Source organism: Plodia interpunctella, chromosome 18, assembly GCF_027563975.2.
Source record: "Plodia interpunctella isolate USDA-ARS_2022_Savannah chromosome 18, ilPloInte3.2, whole genome shotgun sequence".
NCBI lineage: Eukaryota > Metazoa > Arthropoda > Insecta > Lepidoptera > Pyralidae > Plodia > Plodia interpunctella.
Window position 1 is genome coordinate 380,228 of NC_071311.1, and position 10,470 is coordinate 390,697.

The 10,470-nt window shown below is 38.3% G+C and overlaps 1 protein-coding gene across 1 annotated transcript; it reads left to right on the top strand.

The window, feature by feature from the left end:
• Nucleotides 1-1,995: 1,995 nt before the first annotated feature.
• On the top strand, nucleotides 1,996-9,290 carry LOC128677750 (uncharacterized). The gene is made up of 2 exons (XM_053758821.2): nucleotides 1,996-2,443; nucleotides 7,412-9,290. Exons 1-2 carry the CDS (start codon nucleotides 2,436-2,438, stop codon nucleotides 9,174-9,176), a joined length of 1,773 nt encoding a protein of 590 aa, XP_053614796.1. The 5' UTR covers nucleotides 1,996-2,435; the 3' UTR covers nucleotides 9,177-9,290.
• Nucleotides 9,291-10,470: the final 1,180 nt, after the last annotated feature.

A 10,470-nucleotide genomic window follows, 5' to 3' on the forward strand; every position in this document is an offset into this window, starting at 1 on the left:
AATATTTAACTAACGAATACCAAAAACAGGAAAAGATATTACAATACTGTAACTTCAATGTTTTCGCATTATGACTTATGGACTTGGAAAAAGCCGTAATAACCTCAAAATACTGTGGTCCATTTCCACAGCCCCATCGCTCAGTCCACAGGGGGCTGGATTTACTGAGCGGGTCGTAGGTTCGATCCCAGGGGACCGTTTGTGGATGCGTTATTTATGACGTCACGCTCAGCGAGTGCCCACGACGAGGTCACGGGTGTCGTCATGGAATAGAAATATTAATATGAGGAAAGTATTATGTCTTAGTAGGTTCTTTGACGGATAAAGGTTATATTTTTATGCGTGTAACAGTTTTTGTGTGTGTCTAGAATCAATACTATCCTCTCTCTCTCTCTCTTATATGAGTGTTATCCAGATTCCTTCAGCAGCCGTTCAACGTCGGAGTCCAGAGTCCGCTTTCCTATTTTTCGTCTCCACTTTTGATTTTGATGAAATTTTCTACACGGGTAGATTATAACCTGGGGCAAAACATATGATATGTTTATTTAATTTCAGAAGATGTTTGAAGTTACATCCACCGTTGAGGAATAAGAAAACTAATTTAACAAACAAGAGAATACGCCACGAGCTACCAGGCCACCATAAATAGCAAACAGGTTGTCTGCACGGACAATTTGGCCCAAATGACCCGCGTCTCATTTGCCCCGGCCGCTGCCATGAGGTAAATTTAGTTCACTAAACATAATTTACTATGTATCTAAAATAGTTTTAACGTTAGAGAAAAAAGTGAGGTCGTTTTGAACCAATTCTGTTCATATTTTGTTCGTTGAGGCTTCGCTTCCTCGTGAATACCGGATAAATTTTACTTACACTCGTCATGTCGCTTTGTAAACTAATGTTATGTAATTTGATATGAAAAAATGCCTGAAATAAAAAAATATAAATATGAAAGTTGCCACTCTGTCTCCTCTGTCCACTTAACCTGTAACTCAACCGATCTTTTTGAAATTTTTCATACAAGTAGTTTGAAGTGTGGAGAAGGACATAGGGTTCACCGTTAATACCAGACTAAAATAACTGTTACGGTGGGAAATTTACGCAGGCGAAGTCGCGGGCAAAAGCTAGTTCTGAATAAAGGCTACCAAATTTTGTAAAGTGCGACAAAATATACTTTAGCTTGTGTACTTTATATTTATGAATGACAGGATAACACGTTTTTTAGGGCGAGTGATTCAGCTCTTGAATATAACCAAACAACGTCATATTTTCGTGTACAATTTCATCAAATACTATCAATTACTTTTCGCGTGGGAGAGTAAGAGATATTACAACTTTGGCGTTAAGTTAAATTAAAAATATTCACCAAATTAACGAAAATATATCTTTAATAAATATATCTTTAAATAAGCAAATAAGTAATTATAATACCAATAGAAAGAAATACCTACACTTCGTCTATATCATCAATTCCTTTTGAGAAATTGTTTGAAGACGAAATATAACTGTGTATTTTTCTTTTTAAACGAGCTGAGATCTAAAAAACATGCCAGTATCAAATTTGATACGTAAGAGGCAAGTAATTTCTTCCGAGGGCCGTTCGAAATTTGATATAGTTACCGTAATCATTTCTGTAGTAGGCACAGGGAGGATATTAAATGTTAATAGAACGATGGGGTGATTTTAAAATAGATACTTGTTGGGTCGCCTGGCAACACGCGTTTGATGAGATGGGAAGGTTTTATATTTTTTCCGGGAAAAGTTCGCTTTATTTGGGATAAGGATTTTATTTAAACGCCGAACGGTGAGGTTGTGTAACGTCAATAAATAAAATTAATATTTGCAAGAAAATGTATTGAGTTTCCGAGTTTAATATCAGGAAATATATATTTCATGCGGGTCGTTTTATTTACCTGTGACTGTGTATTTTTTTAGGAAAGCTATTTAGTGACTGTAAAGAAAAATAATTTATTTTCTCAAAGTTAAAGTCACAAGCCCGTTACGCGCAGCTAATACATGTAAAGTGCAGCGCAAGCGCCGGCCTGGATGCACCGCGTGACGACAGTCGCCTACACGTGCCGCCGAGTCAGCGCAACGTGCCTTCAAATCCGGGAATTGCGCGACACATCGCGCAATACTTACTTTTGGTTCTAACATCGACCATTAGACTTCATTTTAGTTTTATGTTGTAATTTTATTTCATTTAATAAATTAGTTAAATAAATTTTGGTTTTTTTTAAAGTCTTCGGCTGCAGTAAACTTAACTGGCGCAGTCGGTAGGATCTCGAGTCAGTTCGTGCGCGACAAGATTTCCGCTATATCCCGGTTCGAGTCCCGCGTGACTGACTGGCATTCCAGCCCTCATCGAGATCGTCGAATCTACGGAATCTGCAGCCCGGAGGTGTATCCGAACATTGATACAGCAGAAAAACCAAGATATGTATATGTGAGTACTTTAGAATCATTCTAGAGTTGCTTTCCTTTATTTTCCTGTATAATTTAATTTATCCAAGATTTTCCATCCGAGGCAATCGAGGACCCTTAGTAATAGTAGGAGTAGAGATATTGACCTCCATAGAAATTTAAATTTAAACGAAAGTAGTGATAGTTTTAATTCGTTAATTAACATGGCACAACTAGATGATATTTGGAAGGCCCTTCGACTGGTGCCTGAATTTGATGGTAACCCAAATGTTTTAACGAGATTCATTGGCTTATGTGATCAGTTAGTAGAACAATTTATTTCATCAGATAATGCCCTTATAAATGCGGCCTTAATTAACGGGATCTTAAATAAAGTGACTGGGTCTGCCGCTCGCCTTATAAATTCTAATGGTGTACCAGATAACTGGCAAGGTATCCGCAACGCTCTGATCAATAATTTTGCTGACCAGAGAGATGAAACCTCACTTTATAATGATCTTGCACTCCTGACTCAGGGCTCATGCACCCCGCAAGAATTTTTTGAAAAATGTCAAAATCTTTATAGCACTATTATGACTTACGTTAGCTTACATGAAATTATTCAGACTACCGTACAATCTAAACGCGAATTGTATAAGAAACTTACTTTACAGTCATATTTGCGCGGTCTAAGAGATCCGTTAGGATCGCGTATAAGATGCATGAGGCCTGAAACCATAGAGAAGGCGCTTGAATTTGTTCACGAGGAAATGAACACCTTGTATCTGCAACAGCGAAATGAAGGCAAAACTCACCATATGCTTCTTAGTAAAAATAATTCAGGTTATACACCACCGCAACAAATTTCGCATAATAAGCCGTTTACTTTTAATATGCCTGGGCCCTCTCGCCCACAGCCACAACCTATGCAATTTGCACCCCGTGCACCTATAATGTGGAAACCTAATTTTAGTGCTCCTAGTAATCAAAATATTCAATATCGCGGACCTTCACGCACTCAGCAGATATTTGGTGCTCCACCTCCTAATTATAATCCTCGCAGCAATGTCTTCGCTCTACCCCAACGACCCCAAAATGCGAATAACGCACCGCGACCTATGAGTGGTGTTAGCCACTTTGCGCCTAAACCACTACCCCCATCTGGACATGACTGGAGGAGGTTTGGTAATCCACCACCCTCCAACTATTTCAAAACTCGTGAAATGAATGTTAACGAGTGCTACGACTATCAGTACGATCCCTATAATGACTCATACGATAACCAACCCTATTTCGTGACCAACCCTGACTTAGACTATTACGAGCAAACAGACAACCCTTATGATAATAATGAAGAAACCTACCCCTCTTACTATGAACCCCGTGAGATCGCTGAAAATTCGTGTGGCAATGACCAGCAGGATTTTCACAAAGGCAGTCCTTCAGACAAACAAAAATAGAAGTTAATCTACTGACTCAGCGACAGCTCCCGTACATAAGTATATCTGACCCACCATTAAAATTTCTTATAGACACAGGAGCTAATCAATCTTTTATTAGTCCTGAGAGTGTAGAGAAATATTACCCTAACATACCCTTGACATATGACCCTTTAGAAATTTCTAACGTACATGCAACCACTCGCAGTGACTATTCAGTTACATTACCATGCTTCCCTGAAATTAAAGACAGTGGCGAAATTACCTTATTTCTTTACAGATTTCACGATTATTTTGACGGTTTGATAGGATTGGATCTACTCGATAAATGGGAATCTAATATCGATCTAAAAACGAAAACACTTAATACAAAGAATTCAATTACTCCCATACATATGTATAATTCGCGAAACTGTAACTGGTACGAAGATATTATCCCAGCTAACTCGTCAAAATTAGTTAAAGTCCCAATTAACACATGTGACGGCGAAGTAATAATTCCTGAACAAACTATATCAAATTGCTTAGTACATGAATGCGTTACTATTGTAAAAAAAAATCGCGGTATAATAGAGATCAGTAATCCAACTAATAATGATCTAATATTTTCAATGCATATGCCGATTAACGCAGAGGCTTTCAATATAAATAGCATAGGCAATGGACAATTAAACTCTTCACGAGTGGAACAAGTCCTTTCTCGTTTACGTACCGACCATCTTAATGATGAGGAACGTATTAATTTACAGAATCTTTGTTCTCGTTATGCGGATGTCTTTTATATAGAGGGTGAGCCTCTCACATTTACGAATAAGATAAAACATCACATCCGTACTACTGACGAAGTGCCTATTTACACGAAAACCTATAGGTACCCTTTTATCCATAGGCAAGAGGTACAACAGCAAATCGGAAAGATGTTAGAACAGGGTATAATCCGTCCATCAGAATCCGCATGGAGCTCTCCGATTTGGGTAGTGCCCAAAAAAACGGATGCCTCCGGCAAAACCAAGTGGCGTATAGTAGTGGATTTTAGAAAACTAAATGAAAAAACTATTGATGATAAGTACCCCATCCCAAACATCACGGATGTGTTGGATAAGCTTGGTAACTGCCACTACTTCACAACCTTGGATTTAGCAAGCGGATTCTATCAGGTAGAAATGAGCCCTGAAGATGTCCCTAAAACAGCGTTCAACGTAGAGCATGGGCATTTTGAATTTTTGCGTATGCCCATGGGGTTGAAAAATTCACCCTCTACGTTCCAACGTGTCATGGACAATGTGCTCAGAGACCTGCAAAACACCATTTGCTTGGTTTATTTGGATGACATAATCGTCTTTAGCACATCACTTCAGGAGCACATGGTGAACCTGGAAAAAGTATTTGCCAGATTAAGGGAATCCAACTTTAAAATTCAGATGGATAAGTCTGAATTTTTAAAATTGGAAACATCTTACCTTGGTCATATCATTGGCAAAGACGGTATCAAGCCTAATCCCGACAAAATCGAGGCTATCCAGAAATTCCCAATACCCAAGACAGCAACAGAAATCAAACGTTTTCTTGGTCTGCTTGGCTATTATAGAAAATTTATCCCCGATTTTGCCCGGATTACTAAGCCCATGACACAGTGTCTTAAGAAAGGTTCCAAAATTGCTCTTAACAACCCTGACTACATAAATTGCTTTGAACGTTGTAAGATTCTTCTTACCAACGATCCAATACTACAATATCCCGATTTCAACAGGGAGTTTGTTCTCACTACAGACGCATCCAATCTGGCTATAGGTGCAGTCTTATCTCAAGGCCCTATAGGTTCAGATAAGCCTATTGCCTACGCTTCAAGAACACTGAACGATAGTGAGACAAACTATAGTACTATTGAAAAGGAGTTGTTAGCGATTGTTTGGGCTACCAAATATTTCCGCCCATACTTATTTGGTAGAAAGTTTAAAATCGTGACTGACCACAAGCCCCTCCAATGGGTAATGAGTCTAAAGGAACCTAATGCTAGATTGACTAGGTGGCGGTTAAAGTTAAGCGAATATAACTTTACCGTTATCTATAAGCAGGGTAAAACTAATCTTAATGCAGATGCTCTGTCCCGTGTGGAAATCCACAATGAGGAGATTAGTTCAATAGCCGTGCAACCGTCAGAAAGATGTCCATCCTTATCTCGATCCACCACAGTTACAGCACATACGAGTGCAGAGCACCCTATTTTAGAAATTCCGATCACAGATGACCCTCTCAACAAATTTCACAGACAAATATGTTTAATGGTAGTCGGCGACATAAAAAGACGCCCCGCTATTAGCAAACCATTTGAATCTCATATTAAAACAACTATACAGTTATCAGAGTCCAATCTTGAAATAGACACTATCAATGCAATTAAAGAATACGTCAACCCCAAAGTACGTACAGGCATTATTATTATTCCCCCCTTAGCTATGTACAAAATTATCCCAATTATACAAGAAAATTTTAAAAGCTCAGCTATGGACCTTGTCTTAACCAAGGTAGAAGTAGAGAACATTAAGGAATACTTGCAACAACAAAATATAATTAGAAATTATCATGAAGGAAAAACTAACCATCGTGGCACCAACGAGTGCTATCTAGCACTGTCACGAAAGTATTTTTGGCCCAAAATGAAGGAACACATATCAAAATACATAAATGAATGCAATATCTGCGGAATGGCAAAATATGACCGCAACCCCATAAAGCAACGGTTTGCTATAGTACCACCCCCGTCTAAACCTTTTGAAACACTACATATTGATCTGTTCACTACTGAAAACGAAAAATATTTAACTTTGGTTGACGCATTCTCTAAATACGCACAAGCATACCATCTCCGAGACGGAACGGCCCTAAGTGTAGTACAAGCCCTCATCAAATTCTTTACACACCATGGCGTCCCTATAACTATAATTTCTGACCAAGGTCCTGAATTTACGAACCAGATGTTCTCGGAATTTACTAAACTTCACAAAATTGAACACCATAAAGCCTTGGCTCACAATCCTAATAGTAATGCAATAGTTGAACGGTTTCATTCTACCATCCTTGAGCATCTCCGAATTCTCAAATTAGAGCAACGCAATGAACCCGCTATAAATCTTATGCCATATGCTGTGCTAGCATACAACAGTTCCATACACAGTTTCACGAAATGTAGGCCCCTCGACGTTATTACAGGTCATTTCGACCCACGTGACCCGGTTAGCATAGATATGAATGAACATCTTCTCCAACAGTATATCTTAGATCACAAACATCGTATGAACAAAGTATATAACATGCTGAACGATACTTCACTTCATAATCGCACCCAACTTACTGAGGCTAGGAACAAAGACAGACAACCTGAAAAAGAATACACCCCTGACCAGCAAGTATTCGTTCGTAACCCCGTAGCTAGTAGGCAAAAATTAGCACCCCGGTTCACACAAGATGTAGTTTTGGCAGACTTGCCTATACATATTTACACAAAAAGGAAAAAGGGACCCATTGCTAAAGCACGTCTCAAGCGAACACCTAAAATAAACCCGTTGTTACAGGATCCTCCTGACCATCACCCTTCATCTGACCATGGCACAAGACGTGACGCTTAATACCCTCGACAATGGACCAGGTATCCTACCTTTCAAACTTGGACCCACTAAAATGATCACTCACTACCACTCCTTCCTGTACTACATTGACTTAGACATGATTTCTCTAACAATAAACTCAGTTAAATCCCAAATTGATTCATTTAGATCCGATCTTAATAATAAAACGGCTTCTTTATACGAACCCCACATCTCGCATCTTTATAATAAAATAGAAATGTTACTCGAACAAATTCATAGCTTCCAACACACCCGTAGCAGGAGAGGTTTAGTAGATGGTCTCGGTTCAATTATTAAGAGTGTCTCGGGTAACCTCGACTACACAGACGCTATAAAGTATGATAATGCAATTAAAGTACTACAAAATAATGAAAAACAATTAGAAACTGAACTAAATGAACACATAAGTCTAGGGAAGGAATGGATAGCTAAACACTCAATAGTACTAGACAGTATAGTCAAAAATCAGAATAGGTTAGCTAATTCCATTGATCATATTTTAAATTCAGATGCAAGTAGAGATTATGATATGATTAAGTATGCCCATCTAGCTCAATATCTTATTATTATATCAGACAATACGGATAATTTATATGAAGAGATCCATAATCTCGAAAATATGGTAGCCTTCATTCAAAGTAAAACTACAGCTCACTATATGATTAATATTAGCACGTTAAATAGTACTATAAGTAGATTAAGACAGCTCTATTCTGAAGAGCAGATAATTAACATTGATTTAAGGGAATATTATGAGATAATTAAGACGGGATCATATTATGTAGGTAATAAATTAGCTATAGTTTTCATGGTACCGATTGCTTCCCCTCTCACCTATACACTTTACAAGTTATCCATCGCTCCTAATAAACAAAATCAAATACTTGTCCCTATCCAGCCCTATGTAGCAATTCAGGAAACTGATTCTATGTACATAGCGACAGAATGTCCGAAGGTCAACACTTGGTACATATGCAAAGAAGAGCTGCAACAAAAGATTCGAGACAATGAAGATTGTATCCAGCATCTCATCATGGACCAGTCAATCAGTTCATCTTGTCAATTCATTCATGCAAACCTTACCAGCTCAGCCCTCGAGAAGCTAGACGATCAACACTATACTATCAGCCTGCCAACCACAACCAGACTACATATATCCTGTAGACAAGAGTATTACAAGAATCTCCAAGGAACCTATCTAGTGTCCGTCCCGCCTAGTTGTATGTTGAAAACGTTGGACTTTGTTATCTCAAACGTTCAGAATCGTATTAAAGGACACGCTGTACAAATAGCGGAACTACCAACTGAGGAGCTCGCCACATCAAAGCTTCAGCCAACTGTAAGACTAAACTCCATCAATTTAGAACATCTACATGAGACGAACGCTAAGATATCGCTACAGCATCCTGCGACATTACAGAAAAACGATCTGAGCAGCCTCTACCATACCACTATACCTTCATATACGTTATTATTTGGAACATTCATATTCGCCCTCATCCTGACATTATACTGGAAACTCCGTCGCAGAAGTTCAAAATCAAAGGATGAAGATATCCCGAAGGCTGATTATCCCGATGGACATTATTCCCGTATCCAAGACATCAAGCCTAAAGATGTGAAAATCGACATCAGCAACATTCCGGCAATATCCACAGTAAGACCTACGGATAGTTGCCGATCTGCGGGGGGAGGCGTTACGCGCAGCTAATACATGTAAAGTGCAGCGCAAGCGCCGGCCTGGATGCACCGCGTGACGACAGTCGCCTACACGTGCCGCCGAGTCAGCGCAACGTGCCTTCAAATCCGGGAATTGCGCGACACATCGCGCAATACTTACTTTTGGTTCTAACATCGACCATTAGACTTCATTTTAGTTTTATGTTGTAATTTTATTTCATTTAATAAATTAGTTAAATAAATTTTGGTTTTTTTTAAAGTCTTCGGCTGCAGTAAACTTAACTAGCCGACTGATTTGTTATCATGTTGTTAAAACTATATCGACAGATATATGTAAGCATGCAAATGTCGGACATAACATACGAGGTGTGATCATAGCGCGATACGAAGTAGAGTATAATAATAAAGCCGAATATGTAATGATCAAGGCATATTACGTTTGTCATGTGCGTATTTCAATACATTTGAAGAAGCACCTGTGACTTATGTAACATCAGTGCCGTAAAATATCGAACAATTAACAAAAAATGCAACATAAAACACGGCACCAAATCAACACTGCATTTTGTGCCCGGCGTTCTGTTTAGGTAAGTCCTAACCTCGAAAGTAAATCTGCAGGAGCCAAAACAATAAACGCTGACCGTAAACTCGACAATTAATAACACCAGCAATTAATAATAAAACCACACCGACGTATTTATTAAGAAAACGATAAATCAGAGCAACAAAACCAGTCCTGATTCGCCATGTTACTCTCTTTCCATGTTTTACTAAAAAGAGTAACCTAATTTAATCAAATCTTTTTAAAAAAGGCAATGTCAAATTGTGTACATAATATCATTTGCATGCCATTGTTTGGCAAAATATGTGATACTATTTAATTTTAACATCTTTCTGTGCCATATTTTGTGCGAATAAATGATAAATGATAAAATAAATAAGATTAAATAAATAATTTTCGTTTTAGACTTAAGCTTTTACTGCCAAATACATTTAAAAAAATTAAGGATAAAAGGAAGTGGTTCTAATTTAGTTTTAAATGTTTGATTAGATGGATGAAATAATTTGCGGGCAAATGCTCTGATTGGTTAGATGGTGGTGAAATTGGTGAAGTACAACTTTGAATCATGTAAAGTTTAAAACCGTCCTTTATGATTCAGCAACTTAGCTTGACTGTTGAGTCGAAGAATTTTTTCTCTACGTACCGAAAGTAAAAGAAATATGGAAGTGATCATCCTGTTTGCTGAAGAAATATCCCGGATCTACATATGGGTGTTTGCTTTTCGAGGCACTGGTTAGAAATCCAAAATATCGTATCCCACGGG